The sequence below is a fragment of the Ctenopharyngodon idella genome, chromosome 20, assembly GCF_019924925.1.
Source record: "Ctenopharyngodon idella isolate HZGC_01 chromosome 20, HZGC01, whole genome shotgun sequence".
In the NCBI taxonomy this organism is placed as follows: Eukaryota; Metazoa; Chordata; class Actinopteri; order Cypriniformes; family Xenocyprididae; genus Ctenopharyngodon; species Ctenopharyngodon idella.
In genome coordinates this window covers 14632335-14649507 of record NC_067239.1, presented here as the reverse complement: position 1 = coordinate 14649507, position 17173 = coordinate 14632335, and the positions used below count along the sequence as shown (strand labels likewise).

Below are 17173 nucleotides of genomic sequence, written 5' to 3'. Positions count from 1 at the left end.
AACAGACAGACGGAGATCAGCTAATGTATGTTTCTGTCGATGGATACACATTCTCGCTCCCCAATACGTTACAACAGCGAAGATAAAAAAACGAGGACAAAACAGTCACTCTTTGCAAACTTTGTTCAATAGGAATGCTGTACGCTCTAATATGTCATTTATGCCATCATGACCCAGGTGTTGATAGTGCACGAGCGCAAGTGAGACCTGAACAGCACACGTTGCTAACTGTATTTAAACTAAACTCATTTAAGCCTTGCCATAAATATTCAAGCGCAAGAAGACACAAAAGAGTTTAAGTTGTCTTTCAAGTCTTGCGCATGAATGGACAAATTCACATAAAAATTATGCCAACATGTCCATCTTGGCGAGTATCCTACTAGCAATCATAGTTTATGTCTTAAGTGAACGTAAACAGTCGAAAAAGACAACCCATGTGTATCAGTATTTAAGATCCATGTATTTTGTCTTAAAGTGACAGCAATATTAGGTATTCTTGCTGTCTGTGTTTTTAATGATAATCAAACAACAAAAGACAAGGAAATCACTTCCCTTGTATTTTTATGTATATATATATATATATATATATATATATATATATATATATATATATATATATATTAAATATATATGTGCAATTATATGCAATGTTATTTTACATTTGATTACTTTATTCAGTTTCTGTACCTGAATACTACTGTTAGATACCTAAATAACCTGAAAAGCACTGTTTATTTTATTTGTATCTTTGCTCTATTGTATTTATTTGTGCTGTCGCTTGTATTTGTTCTCATTTTCTTTACATTTATTTGACAGTAGTCCTTTTTTCCCCTGAACATAGCACATACCGAACCGTACTGAAACCATGACAAAAACCGAACAAGAGTAATTTTAAACCATGGTAAGAGAACATGGGCATGACTCCCGTTGAACGTTCATACAGACAGTATTCGAGATGCTACTGTAAGTTGCTGTGTGAACGGGATATTTTGAGACTCACACCTGTAAATAAATGCGGCTGTCTATCCCAAAAATTTAGCCATTTAGACTAATCTACGAACTGGTTTGATTAGTTCATTGAAAAGAATCAGCTCAAAAGAACGATACTACAGCTTGCAAGCAAGATATCTAGAAACCTAAAGTAAGTTTTGGTAAACATTGTGAAAAAATTTTTTTAGCAAAGAAAAAAAAGGGATATTAAAGTTTTACTCAGTATTAAAACTACATTTGAAAACGTTGGTCTTTTGTACTTTATACACTGCAGAAGAGATGCGGTTTATCTCCTAAAAAGTGTTATAAAAAGGCATGGGCCAGGAAAGAGGTGTGCGCCAGATCCCTAATCATGTCACAGTGATCCAAACATTTTTGTGTAGGTGCAAGATTTTACATTTTTTTCCCCTGCAGGGCTAGACAAGTGGGGATAAAAGTGCCTTTTCATGGCAAGTGTACACTTGAGTGCATACTTGTGGAGGCAAAAGTGGGTATGTTAATGTGTGGAGGGGGATGTAACGTGCCAAGCTTTAGATTGTCAAACAAAAGTCTTTACGCTACTATCATCTGAGTGATTATTTTTTAGGGTTCATAAGGGATGATGCCAACTACAGTATCTGAAACAAAGACGACCCGCAGTTTTCTGAAAATCTTGAACATTTACATTCCATGAACGCAAACCCTTAGTCTTAGTCTGAACACCCAACCATCACTACTGAAGCACAAGCACTGAAAGGGAGAGGCTATGCAAGTTCATGCACTGCAAAGACAAGCCCACAAAGTGAAAGTGCTGCAAATTGAGCATAAGCTATCACAAGATAGAAAAAGACGTAGGAGCAAAGAGTAAGGGCTTAAGGATGAGGGCAGAACAGATTAATGTTTGTTGCTCAACAGACAAGTAGGCACATTCACGTACCACGGACATCAGATCTATTGCATCTACATAATCACTGCCATGGAATCTTGAAAAAAAGTGCATACGTTTCAGTCTTTTTCCTAATACTAGTGCTGCAATAGAAAATATTTCTGAGATAGATGTGTGGAAAACATTACTTAAAATCAAGAATAAGCCTGACATTGACAGCCAACAGTCAACATCAAACTCTTATAACAGAGCCAGCATCCTGCATCATCACAAACAGATTTATGAGGGCTGTTTCTACAAAATGACATTGTATCAGTTGCAAGACTTCATGAATCTTGGTTTTTTATTTGTGCCGTGTATTGCCGCTTGAACTGAGGTGGATAAAGAGCATCAAAACGACATTTATTGTTTGATTTTTGTTATAAAATGTAGAGTTTGAAAGCTGAGACTTTCTATAACATCATGTTCACATTATTGTGACTTCCAGAGGATGTTTCTTACTACTATTAGAACATATGTGGCAGACAAACTCATCTAACATGTGAACCTTAAACCTAGCCATGCATCCTAGTAAAGCAACCTGATTGATGTAGGTTGTGTAGATTTGTGTATAATAGTCTAGAAAATGTAAGATGACATCTGAAACAGACTAACCGAATTATAAAATGTATACTAATTCCGATAAAGTTGTCTACTTGTTAAAAAAAAATTGACCAAAGTCCAAGAATCTCCATAATCCATTCATGCCACCACACTGTCTAGACGTGATACTATAAATGGCCTTGTTTCCAAAGTGGTGGGCCAAATGCACCCAATCTCATCTTGATCAACTCTGCAGTTGAATAAATAGCATGTAAACACCACAAGGCACAAGCCTTTACATACCATGTGAGCAGCGGCGTGTAGTGGTGTTCTGAAATGAGGAGGCAAACAAGGACCTCAGTTTTTTATTTATTTTTAATTTTTTATAACCATGGAAAAGAACAGTGCGGAGAGAGCTTCATGGAATGGGTTTCCACGGCCAAGCAGCTGCATCCAAGCCTTACATCCAAGTGCAATGCAAAGCGTCGGATGCAGTGCTGTAAAGCACACCGCCACTGGACTCTAGAGCAGTGGAGACGTGTTCTCTGGAGTGACAAATCATGCTTCTCTGTCTGGCAATCCGATGGACTAGTCTGGGTTTGGCGTTTGCCAGGAGAACGATACTTGCCTGACTGCATTGTGCCAAGTGTAAAGTTTGGTGGAGGGGGATTATGGTGTGGGGTTGTTTTTCAGGAGTTGGGCTTGGCCCCTTAGTTCCAGTGAAAGGAACTCTTAATGCTTCAGCATACCAAGACATTTTGGACAATTTCATGCTCCCAACTTTGTGGGAACAGTTTGGGGATGGCCCCTTCCTGTTCCAACATGACTGCGCACCATTGCACAAAGCAAAGTCCATGAAGACATGGATGAGCGAGTTTGGTGTGGAGGAACTTGACTGGCCTGCACAGAGTCCTGACCTCAACCTGATAGAACACCTTTGGGATGAATTAGAGCGGAGACTGTGAGCCAGGCCTTCTCGTCCAACATCAGTGCCTGACCTCACAAATGTCCTTCTAGAAGAATGGTCAAAAATTCCCTATAAACACACTCCTAAACCTTGTGGAAAGCCTTCCCAGAAGAGTTGAAGCTGTTACAGCTGCAAAGGGTGGGCCAACTCCATATTAAACCCTACAGATTAAGAATGAAATGTCATTAAAGTTAAAGTTAAAGGCAGGCGTCCCAAAACTTTTGGCAATATAGTGTATAAGCAAGAGATTGAAACAGGCACACAGATGCCAATGTATGTTGAGAAAATGCATTTACTGTAAACATACTAAGAAACAGGCAATCAGGAGCAATACACCATTAGCATAAGAACAATATTTTGTAAGTACAATACTTTGTAATGACTGATAGTGAAAAGACTATATAAGACTAATTTAATGTATTTCAAGCAGTTACTGTAAATTCTTGATGTTGCTTTCTGATGTTCTGCAAAGCATCTTATCTAAACAGAGAGAGTGAAATCAGAGATGTTGCTCTGCAGGTATAAATCCTGTAGAACCAGACAAAGCCCTAAAACTGTACACTATTACTTTTTAAAGTACTTTTTTTTTTTTTTTACTTATGATTTATGAACACATCAAAGGCAGTTTTATTTAAACCAGCCACTTTAGATAATCTACTGATAATTACATTTTTAAAACATAAGATGATTCCTCACCAAGTCTCATTCATCACTTATTACTGTGCACATGCTCCAGTTACACACAGAACTTCCAACTTCAACAACTGTAAAAACACATGAACTAATGTTAAGAAATGAGACCGTATTATAAAGTGTTACTGAACAATTACAAAATGAATATTAACAATATTAGCTGGGACTAAAATCCAGGTAAATTAAGAGATAAGGATGTGTACAAACGTGCACTCTTAGCTCACAACGTATGCTGTTGAATTCATAAGGTCAAATGACTGAACTAGATGAATACGTGACTGAAAGGTACAAGAAATTCAGGTTTAATGTAGGGCTATCACTTCATAAGAGACATGTGGTACAGGTTTGGCTGCACCATTTGGTTTTCACGGTAAAGAATCTTGTAATACAAGGAAGTACATTATAACATACAATGTTAAGTCAACATCTGCCTGGGTTCTGGCCAGAATTTTAACAATCATCTGGTTCTAAGGCTACATTTACACTGCGAGCCTGAGTGCTCAATTCTGATTTACTGCTCAGATCTGCTGAAAGCAAGATAAAAAGCACGCTGTCATACAGAAGTGAACACAGAGAAAATTAAAGTAAGTGACTATGCATTTATTTATAGTGTGATCTGCTGAGGAAGCCAGCGAATTTATGCACAGGCAATATAAATTCAAAGACAAGGATGCGACAAAAGAGAGAAGAGTTTTTAAACATTTATGATATGAGCCCTTATGTTTTGCTTGTATATAGAGCTGTCACTGTAATACTTATGAGCTCTGACATCACTGTTCTTCAGTGACTACCTTTTGCAACTGTCTTGATAACTTCGGGTATGTAAAATCTTTGAAGTGACTCCCATGAGTGCAGAATTGTTACGAATGTTGCTCTAGAGTGACATAAAAGTCACATGAATTCTGATATGACTGTTAAGACTGTAGTCGCATTGCAAAACATCTGACCTGTATCGGATTTAGTACCAAATCTGGAATTGAAAAGATCAGATTCCATGTGGTTTGTGCCATTCACACTGTCATGAGAAAACAGATCTGAGTCACATGTGAGCAAAAAACCTAATAAAGAACATTTTGTCATAATTTACTCACCCTTATGTCGTTCCAAACCTGCAAGATTTATTTTGTTCTGTGGAATACAAAATAGGATATGTTGAAAAAATACATACAAAAAGACTCATTTGATCCCACTGACTTTCATTATATGGCCAAAAACGTCTACTGTATATTCTTCAATATCTTTTTTTATGTTCCACAGCAGAAGGAAAGCCATACAGGTTTGGAACATCATGCAGGTGAATAAATTATGAATCTACACAGTTGACGTAGTGAACGCAGTGCAGCGCTTCCGTGTTTAAGTCAGAACGCTGACTCAGTATTGGCTGACGCTGTTTACGTGAGCACCACAACGCATGCGTGTGATGCTGATGAAGAAGCTGGCCAATACTGAGCCAGCGTTCTGACATAAACACGGAAGCGCTGCACTGCGTTCACTACGTCAACTGTGTAGGAGACTGACAAGGTAGAGAAGAAATTGTTGAATACAGTCGTTATTTTTGTTTTGTTTTTGCGCATTCTCCTTGCTTCATAACATTAGGGTTGAACCATTGTAGTCATGTTGACTGTTTTAATGATGTCTTTACTACTTTTCTGGACCTTGAAGGACGGTAATGCTTTCTATGGTGGATAAAAAACCTCTTGGATTAAAAATCTGCAGTCCGTATGTTTTGCCTCTTTTTCGCCATCTCTGTTTGAAACCTGCAATTGCAGTTGTTCGCGGAATTATCATCTTTACGTGGGTTGTGCATTGGCACAGCTGCTCAGCACGGATGAATCAAATTTTTGCAGTCAGTCAACCCCTTCTGAATCACAGATTCTATGTCTTGAAAGTATGACCAAAATAAGAATTTTCACCAGAAAATGTCATCTGAACAGTAAGTAACATGTCTGCCACTTTTGTTCTGACCAACTGAGAAAAAAAAAAAAAAGCATTACAATCACGCTGCCAATGGAGATTAAATCTAACGATCGCTTAGCTCGGATTACGTCAAACCGTGCAAATTATTATTATTGATATACAAATTGTTAATGTTAACAACATCAGCATTGCGTGACTATGTGTATTTAGTGTGTATTAGTGTTACAGTGTTAGTGTTAATCTCCAGTTGTCAGTGATGATTGTCATTTGGACCTTTCTGGATTACAATCCGCCATCAAAATGATAAATTTAATTATTTTAGCTGCTGTGAGAAAAGGCTATAAATGCCAATGCTCACATGCCATATAGCCTACTAGCTGGGATTCCTTTTTTATGTAAACAGATGTGACGTAAGGACGCAAAGACAAACAGCTAGATTACAAGCTTACCGTTGTGAATCAGGCTAAGGTAAGGAGATAGTTTTGAACATTAGCTGGTTATGTACTTGCTCAAAAATTTTGGATCATTTTTAACCAAAAATAAGTTACGGACTGCAGCTTTAATCAAAATTATCTTAATTTGTGTTCTGAAGTTGAAAGAAGGTCTTATGGGTTTGGAACGACACAAGGGTGAGTACTTAATGACAGAAATGTCATTTTTTGGGTGAAATAACACTTTAACAAGTGTTCACTAAAAATGTATACGATCCATCATTCTGAAACAAACCAATTGAAGCCCAGGTTATATTGCCTCCAAAACCCCTGGTGAGGTTCTAGCTCTGTTTATTGTTTTGCCCCCTAAAGGACTATTCTGTGTAGCCAAGAGTGTTCAGGTCTCTGGCCTTGCACACAGATGGTGGGGGTCCCTCATTATCAGGGCACTCTCTAGGTCAACAAGAAAAGCCTTTTGGGACCCTGGGAATCACAAGCGACATGGATTACAACACAGATTACAGGGAGTGGAAGGAGACACAGAGACTTGAAATTATTGTGCCCCCTCCGTCCTACTCGCAATAAAGGCTTATGAGTGAATAGGGAAGGAGAGACAGGCCTTGTTCTTTTGCATGCTTAAAGTCTAATTATCATCAGCTTGCAGTATATAATGCTGTGACCCCGACAGCTGCTGAGAATTCAATTGCCGTCACGCTGCCATTTACAATCAAGGCCTTTAATTCCCACCATGTGCTGTTCAACTTCCTAAGATTTAAAGCCCTTATCGCACATTATTCCCACCAGGCTATCATGTGCCAAGCCCTGCTGATATTCATAGTAAGAAAGATGTTGTCTGGATCTGGTAGGGTGTTGGTGTGAAACACAAGGGATAATGAGCAAAAAAGGATTCATTATTTTGAAATCACATGCTTGTTTACTGTACCAACCCATTAATTTTCTTCTAGTTTAAAAACCTTAACATCAGCCTAACATGATTCTCAAAATGAGAGATGCGTTTTGTGCAATTATGCACTGCCACCCCGCAAAGGGTACAAAGGTTCAGATCTCAAAGGTAAACACTAAGATGTCATTACACCGAAACAACCGATGTTACTGAACCAACCAACCACCTAAACAAAACACTTTCTGTGTAAACAACAAAACCCAACCCTCTGACGCGGACACATGCTGATTCCCCTCAAAGCTCACTGGCTCGACCATAAATTACAACAGAAAAACACACAAGTGACAAAACAAGTGATAAACATTTAATGGAATGTTTCTGTTCTGCAAGAGTTCTGTCAGCCTCTCAGATGCGACCATCACCTTTATCCATAACCTTTTTTACTTGTGTAAGGGCAAAGGCAGACATGTCTGCCGCTTTAACCCAATTGAAAAGGCTTTGTGTCGCTTCTTTTTTCTGCTCTTGCGCTTCAGAGCACAGGGGTAGGGATGAAAGAGATGGGAGAACAGAGGGAGCTCAACCTCTGTGTCTCCATCTGCTTTCTCCGCACCCTCCACCCCTCATCGACCCCACTCTCCTTCTGCCCCTCCATCCCACAGGTGTGAGCTTACCTCCCCAAATTACCCCCTCTGTGTACCCCCGCCCCCCTTCAAGCCCCATACTGGGCTTAAGTAGTGCTCATGCCTGTGAGCCTAGGGCTACAAGTTCCTGCAGATATAACAGCAACTGCCTACTGTAAGAGAGGCAAATAAAGATCCTTGATTACGCTGCCAGTTGATGGAGGGTAAAACAAACTTGTATCATAGGTTTTTCTAAATTTAATCAAGCACCACAGTCCCCACAAAAAAAAAAAAAAGTCTCACACACACGTCATGTGCAATACACTTTGTATTAATGTTGTTTTTATACATGGTTTAGAAAAACTAAACTAGAAAAAAATTTATTTTATTAGTGTTTTAAGTTTTGAGTAATTAAAAGTAGTAACATTTTGTTTGTACCTGGAATACATGCGAGTGTACACTTTTTTCAAAAGTTTTTTATAACTATATTTTTATTATATATTTTTAGAATTAGGGCTGCACGATTTATCACGATTAAACCGCGATTATTTGGCAAAGGCTGTGATTATTTTATGCGCAGCTTGTCAAAGCGGTACGGCTCTGTGATCAGAAGTAAATGCTTCTCCATCTGAAAGCCAGAGGGAGCTCTTGCACAGAAACTCCAAATATGCCCTGCCGCAGAAGAAGATAATGAGTCATATTGCTGTAGCTGAATAAACAGAAGATTGAAACGCTTTGATTGATTAAACATGACTAATAAACACACGACTGGTTGAAAAAACGATTTTGATTTGATTTTTTTGACAAATACGTGACTATGGCAAACGACTTAATCTGTTTTTTCTTTTCTTTCAAAGGATGTCATTTTTATTAGGCTTTTCCCCTCATTATGATTATTATCAGGGCATTTTTTACTTAATTTAATTTGGTAATTAAAAACATGCTTATCATAAAAGAGGTGAATTCAAGTCATTGTCTGTATGAATAGCATTTTAATGTATTTTGAATAACAGATTTAGACAAAAAACGAGTGTCATGTCATGCACCCTTGTAACTTTGCTTTCACTAGGGAAAAACAAGCATCAGAAAACAACTCTAACATGTAAAGAGAGACAGCAGCGTACATTATATTCTTCACTATGCAAGTGATTTATGAACTTTTCAAAGAACCACACATCATTGTTCCTACGAACAATCCACAATCTCACAGGGAAATGATATACAGGACATAAATACAATGCCCTGAATGGCGGCTGAAAACCTCCAGCCACAAGATTGAGGCTATGCCATGCAGTGGGAAAATGTTCTTGCTTGCAGTTGCTTCCAGATTCTCACCATACAAAACCAACATCTGTAAGAGAAAGGATGTCAATGGTGATATAGGGCCACGCAGTCTTGGGAAAGTGACATGAGTCCTTTCATCAGTTGTGTTATGGTTTGGAAACAGTCGATAAGTAGTAAGATACACGGCAACACACTTACCACGCAATGCAAGATGACAGGCTAGCCTTGGGCGACAAAGAGTACTCAAAGCTCAAGAGCCTTTCTTTCTCTTTTCATCTCCTTCTGCTCTCATTGTTTTAGAGTGTCTCTGTAAAGCTGCCTAAAGAGAGGTGGTCTACATAGAGGTTAGGGTTAACGGCTTTCATGGGAAGCGCACATTGGTCGATCTCACCTTTTTCTTGCTCATTGGGCTCTAATGCATTCATTACCTCTCTTGCGCACATCTGCCTCACGTAAATCCCATTTCCTGTGTCTATTGAGCGCGCCCAGTGGCCTGGTGCTGGGGCGATGGCCGCCACACGTTTCCCATGGCCTCCTCACCCTTCTGCTCACTCCAGCGTCCCTGCCCCTATTGTTCCTCATCTGTTCTTCCCCACCCAGTGCACACTGTTGTCTGCCCACCAACCCCTGCTTTAATCCAACACCCCTCCTCTCCCCAATACACTCTCCTTTGATAACCCCCTTTCCTAGCCAAGACCCCTGCTGCTAAAGCAGTAGCCTGGCAGCTGGAGCAGTTGACCATGTTGGCTCAGCTGCTGGTTCTCGGGACCCGAGTGACTCTCGGCTCTGCATGAGAACAACACTGGGAACTAGCTCAGGCTAAATTTTATTATCCAACCACTCTACTAATTAATTAAGGTTTCATCTACTGGAGGTGGTGTCCAATGGGAGAGCATTGGATGATTACTGTACCTGATATACAAGAACCTGCCATATCAGATTTCATGTGTAAGGGACAGTGCACTGTAAAATAATTTGCACCAGTGTTGTAGGACTCAAGACCGGTCTTTGTCTTGTCATGGACTCGGAAGCATTTGGAGCGGTCTTGACTCAGATGTCCTTTTATTTATTTATTTATTTTTTATACAGGATTAGTCGATCCATTTGTGATTAACAGACCTTTGTCAGGATAGCAGCATATTTAGTTTTTGACAGGAATGAAAACAAGGCTGTAAGGGATAGAAGTAGTGTGTGTTCAATGGATTGTACTGTTGTTTAACAACATACCGATTGTTTGGATGATAAAACATCTTTCCAAAAGACATTTAGGCCCCGTCCACACGGAGACGCGTTTCTGTGAAAAAGCACAAATTTTGTATTGGATAGGCGTTTCGTCCACACGGATCTGGCGTTTTCGGAAGGTGAAACCACTATTTTTTGAAACCGGGTCCCAGAGTGAATAAATCTGAAAACGCTGTCTTTGCGTTTTCGTGTGGACAGCCTATCCGTATATATTTTGTGAAACGATGATGTCATCACCCCACGTGTCAACCCTAGTCAGACGCTGCTAACAGCACAAAACAGGAACAACAACAACAACAACAACAGACTCTAGATGCTTGTGTTCGTGCTGCAGAAGCTACTGAGCCAAAATAAAGCGTTATTTCTAAGCTTTACTATAGTTTGTATACAGCGCGCAAGGTTTATGCGCAAGCTCCAAGTCTTATTCGCTGTTTTAAGTGTATCTCTGTGGCAGAATTACAGCACCACATACTGGTCTGGCTTGTAAACTACATCATTTTGAGTCGTTTCAGTGGTTACGTGTGGACGCAGATATTTCTTGAGACAAGGAAGAAAAAAAAAAAAAAAAAAAAAAAAAAAAAAAAAGATCGGATTGGGTAAGCTCTGGCTTCGTGTGAACGTAGCCTTAGAAGTCAAAAACAGTTTTGAAAGTTTGCGAGTTTTGAGAATTACATATGATTTAGGATCTCTATACAGCGCATGCCATTGTAAAATTTAATATGGAATTTGTGATTCAGTGCATTAATTTAGAACATTGATTAAACTGACTGGAACTACCAGCGCATTCAACACACACCTTCCAACCAAACATATATATATATATATATATATATATATATATATATATATATGACTGTTACATTTATGGCTCTTTCTGTGATTGGCCAGTTTGTTGTGATTGTTTCAGTTATTTGAATGAATTATTATTTAAAGGTGTTATTCTTACACTGCAAAGTGACAACTTACAAAGGATTCAATTAATCACAATAATTTGACTAGGGGTGTAAGAAAATATCGATACACGTGAATATCGCGATATTATGTTTGGCAATACTGTATCGATTCTCAAAAACACTGTATCGATATTTATTCATTCATTTATTTACAGATTCGTGGCTGTGTTCGGTTTAAATCACAGACTGTATAAAACCCAACCGCTAGATGTCAGCGTTATCTCAGAACGTAAACTGACGCGTTGCCGGAGAAGAAGCACAAGGTGCATTGCTAGCGTTAGCATTAGCAAACCCAGCTCGCAAGACGATAGAATTATTCCGCTCCTGCGGTATACAGAGCTTAAGTGTAGACTAATTTTGGCTTCAACTATAAAAAAAACTAAGGAGAAACCACTAAGGAGATCGACAAAAGTCAGTTGTTTGTAAAATAGGCCATGTTATATCCAAAACTCGGGAAACGCATTGAATCTGAGAGCTCACTTAATATCCCGATGCCATTCGCGCTGCTGAGAGAGGCTTTCGATAGAATATGTAATATGTACTGCACGTTTTCCTCTCAGTAACGAAATAAACACACAACAAAAATGACAGTGGTGACAGCAGAAAGAAAGCATCATAGCGATGTGGATATGTTTGCACCAGCTCTGTTCAGCACTTAAGTGAAGGCACGTTTATTTAAATAGCACTTTATACAATAGACTGCTTTAAAGCAAGCAGCTTTACAGTATTAAATATAAAACAAACAGACATTCATGAAATGGACTATGCACTAGTTGTTAAATAGTTTAGAAATTAAAAACTGCTATACTGTGAACCTTTAAAACATATACACCTAAATAATTCTGCAGTCACTTTACTATTTTCCCTTAGATTTCACAAAATACAGCGATAGTGATATAATTGCAAATGATACTGCAATACATGTATTGATTAAAGTTGTTTTCAGGTTTATTCATATGGTGGAGTTCTTTATGACGGTTTTTTTCTAAAATTAGATCCTCTTTCTAAAAAAACAAGAAATATTGCAATATATTGCCTTTCTTATAGTATCGCAATACATCACAATATATCGTATCGTAACCCCTGTATCGTGATACGTATCGTATCGCCAGATTCTTGGCAATACACAGCCCTAAATTTGACAATTATTTAATGAATGAAAAAAGTATGACAGTCTAAAACACAATCATCAAAACCCTAAAACAGACAATTAATCTTTACTAATTATTTCTTAGACAATTAATCGCCATCCAAATTTCATAACCGTGACAGCCCTACTAACTAATTGAAAAGGCATTATTTTTACCCAGCCCAATCAGACAACACATTGACTCACTGAACAATACTATGTCCTGGAGATGAATCTACAAAAGGGTTGGTGCAAAGGTGAGACGTGAGCTGGGTGGCAGTATTTGAAAATACAGGTAGTGGAATGGATTGGCAACAACCGTCTACTAGTACATGGCAGCAGGGCTGTGTGGGTGGCAAAGCGCTGTGACTCAGTGATGCGGCTGGTGCTGAAAATTTCAACTTCCTTCAGAGAGGCAAAGGTTGGAGGTGTGGGTGCATAGATTGCACTTATCTTCTGTTGCACCTAAAAAAAAAGTGTCTGGATGTTTTCTGACCTGCACTTTAAAGCGCTCACTTTTAATGCATTTAAGACCTCCTACAATCATTCATAATGGAAAAGCGGGACAATTAAGGCCTAATTATTCTTTTCTACTAGCCTGAACAGGACTTCATATGCTTGCATTTCTGACAACACTTTGCAATTATTAGCATGAATTATATCTATGAACTGACTGGCCTAAACATAATTATTTTTCTTTCTAATGGAACATATTCCTACCACAAAGCAAATCTATTCAAATGTCTTGCATTATGACCTACCACAGCATCAATTTCATAGCTGAATCCTTTCTTTTTTTTTAAAACAAATACACTACAAAAACATTATTTCATGATTTATCACAACTTTTTTAACTTACATAATTAATGTTGTTCAGATAATGTAATATTTTGAGTTTCTGTTGATTAAACCAATCTTTGTATTCTTTGTAACTAAAATTTTTAGTTTCAATGAACTCAACATTTTAAGGCAACCAGGTTACTTTTTTAAGTTAAAGCAAGAATATTTTTTTGTGTAGACATGCTTAAAGGGTTAGTTCACCCAAAAATGAAAATTCTGTCATTAAGTACTCACCCTCATGTCGTTCCACACCCATAAGACCTTCGTTCATCTTCAGAACACAAATTAAGATATATTTGATACAATCCGATGGCTCGTGAGGCTCGTGTTTTTTTTGGCGCAAAAGAAGTATTCTCGTTACTTCATAACATTAAGGTTGAACCACTGTAGTCACATGAACTGTTTGAAAGTCTAAATTAACTTGCTCTCAATGCAGGCCTCACGAGCCATCGGATTTTATCAAAAATATCTTAATTCGTGTTCCGAAGATGAACGAAGGTCTTAGGGGTGTGGAACGACATGAGGGTGAGTACTTAATGACAGAATTTTCATTTTTGGGTGAACTAACCCTTTGAATGTTTAATCAACAACACTCAACACACACATAACACAGTTATTACACTGAGAATAAGCCTTAATATGCAAAGTCAAACGAATGAGCCTGCCAAACACCACCAAATCTTTATAGACAGGATGGTACTTAAAATTCCACCGGAGAAATCATGCTAAAACAGCATTTTTAAAACAAATATGCCACTGAGCAAGGCCTGACCATGAATAGGCTGCACTTTAAATCCAAACTACAAGATTTAGGTGGTGTGTGACCCAAAGTGAAACATCAAACACCTTGAAATCCCTTACCCTCACATTAAGGGACTTAGTGACAATCGCACAAGAATCTGGACAGAAAGCCCCGTGCATTCCATCCATGCCCGCACAGAGCAGCGGATGTGGATGACTAAGACACCTCATGTGCACTTGTGTATGTGGACCCAGGGTCTGCTTGTCAAACTATAGCAAGAGGAAGTATTACTACACTCTGAAAAATGCAACACACAGCTTAAGGAGAACAATCAAAGAGGAAACACCCACAGGTGCCCCACAAAAAACAAAAAGGATTTAATGCATGCCAGTTCAACAGAAGAAGAAATGACGTGAATTGAGGAAAACACTATGGATGTGTTGACATATTTGCTACCACAGTTCCACGGAAAAGGATGGGGATGCATGCCAAAAATCAGTCAGTACCAAGAGGTTAATGATTGTAAAGTCTACAGATGTGTTGGCATGGGCCTTTAGCTACTACTCTGAAGTTTCATAGGAATAAGAAAAGGAAACAACAGGTTAAAAGATATAACCATGGTCAGGGTCACTAATCAAATTTAGGGCTAGTTAGGGCTGAGTGCCTAAAAGATTATCTTTTAACATTAAATTATTATTTTTCAAATGTGTATAGAAATTACCTAATCTTATGGTTTTTTTCCCGATGTAAGCTAATATTATAATGTATATTGTATTTGCTGTCTCAGTAGTGAGTGTTGTTGAATGTGTATAGTTACGTTTATGATACAAAAAACCTGTTGCAGTCTGTATTTGGTGTGGCCACCAGCTGCTTTAAGTACTACAGTGCATCTCATCCTCACGGATTGCTGCAGATTTGCCAGTTCTTGCTGTGAGATATTACCCCGCTCTTCCACCAAGGCACTGGCAAGTTAGCAAACATGTCTAGGGTTAGATTACATGTTGTTTGCCATGCGAGGATGATCAGCTGCCCTTCCTGTCTCCCTGTAGCACTGTCTCAGGCATCTTACATTATGGACTTTATGGTTTATTGCTCTGGCCACATCTGCAGTCTTCATGCCTCACTGCAGCAGGACTACGGCATGTTCACACAGGTGATCAGGGACCCTAGGCATCTTTCTTCTGGTGTTTTTCAGAGTCAGTAGAAAGGTCACTTTAGTGTTAGTCTCTCTCCCCCAGTTTCACAGACAAGACTTAAGCTTAGTCCCAGACTAAAATGCTCATTTATAAAATCTGCTTAAATGTCCTAATTAAACTAAGGCCTAATCCTGGCTTAATCTAAGCCCTGTCTGTGAAACCAAGCCTTTAAGTTATAGTAAATGTACCTTAATTGTCTACTGCCTGTAAACTTATAGTGTCTTAAGTACTGTTCCACAGGAGTGTGTGCAATAATTGTTAATTGTTTATGGTTGCATGAAAAACATTATTTAAAACCAATAAAGACCTGTAAAGCTTATTTGGATTTTACAAAATTATCTTTAAAATACAGTATCCTGAAAAAAGGGATGTTTCTTTTTTTGCTGAGTTTATATGAGTCAGGTGTCAATTAATGAATCCGCTTAAAATGTTTTAATAATAACTTGTGTACTTATCATATTTAATATAAAGCAAGAAGGCTGAGGGTTGTCCCTAATAATAGCCTTTACCCTGACTATATTCAAAACACAAGCACAACCGAGTGCCTTATTGTTTATATATTCTTACAATAATGTAAAAAAAAAAAAAAAAAAAAAAAAAAAAAAAGTAAACATACACATATATAAATATATATATATATATATATATATATATCTCAAAATTGCTTAAGACAAACAGATTAAATTATGGATAACATTAACAATTATATAGCTTGTTTTCTAGCATGTTTCCATTATGTTCAGTACAGGATGGCGTTTCCTTCCTTTCTCAGGACCAACTGTACAATATTATGTGCATCAGGCTTTTAATAAAGCCTTGCTAAGGCAAGCTGTGCTGCTTATAATGTAAAGCATGTGCTCGAGGGAAAGTGACTGCTTTCCTTGTCTATAGCATATTAGCTTCTTGCTAGCTAACTTAAGATCACAATACATGATATCAGCAACATTTGAAATACGTCGTTTGTCATTCTGTAAGACACTATATGCTGACTGTGAAATATTAGACGCAATGTTGGTCGATAAAAGCAATGACAAAATGAATGGGGGTTGGGCAGCTGACAGCAAAATGATGAGGTGTGACCGCATCACTGACAGATGATAACGTGCGATTAAACTAGCGACTCACCTGATTATAATGCACCCTAAACGGTCTCAGATAGTTAGAGCTGGTGCACGGAACCACCTGAATATTATTGATCTGCTCCATGGCTTTGATACAGCTGCCCACGGGTACTTCTCACCACAGATGGCAGAGCCGCAGACTACAAGAGACTGAGGGGGAAATGTCTACGGAAGCCTGTGAAGGGCAGAATAAGAACGCTGTCTTTGCGTTGTAGTAACGTTCGTTCTAAAGAGAAGACTATGCGGTGCAGAAAACTGCCAGTCAGCAATAGTTGCGGGTGGATGAGGTCGTTCATATATTTATTTTTATTTTAAGGTTAAACAAAGGACTACGCGGTAGCCTCAGCACACCCCCTTTTCGACCTTTACCGCGCGCGCGCCTGACGCGCGCATGCAGGTGTGCTTGGCTCGTGCAGATATTACCTCAGATTTAGAACCAACTTCAGGGAGCGCGTGATTCGCTAAGTAACCCGCGAAAAGTATTGAAAAAATTTTCTGTAAATATTCCCAGAAACGTGCACTGCCCAAATGCCTGAATGATTCATTTGACACCCCCAACTTCCTTGACAGTACAAATAAGGTATTCAACCATAATAGTTATTGTGAAATTATATAAGGTAGCCTAGTAGTAGTTGTTGTGGGAAAACTGAAAATTAAGAAGAAAAAAAAATACAACATACAATAAAATGTTTGTAGG

General features: G+C 38.5%; 1 protein-coding gene across 2 annotated transcripts in view; it reads right to left on the bottom strand.

The window, feature by feature from the left end:
- The window catches only part of nudt14 (nudix (nucleoside diphosphate linked moiety X)-type motif 14), a 42671-nt gene extending 25945 nt beyond the window's left edge, over positions 1 to 16726 (bottom strand). The window contains exon 1 of one of the 2 annotated variants that reach the window (XM_051875392.1): positions 16481 to 16726. In XM_051875392.1, the coding sequence (XP_051731352.1) occupies positions 16481 to 16561 (81 nt within the window). In that variant the 5' untranslated portion in view covers positions 16562 to 16726. Of the gene's footprint in view, positions 1 to 5188; positions 5209 to 16480 lie in introns of those variants that run through there. The other variant, XM_051875393.1, reaches the window with a different exon arrangement.
- Between the last annotated feature and the right edge of the window lie 447 nt (positions 16727 to 17173).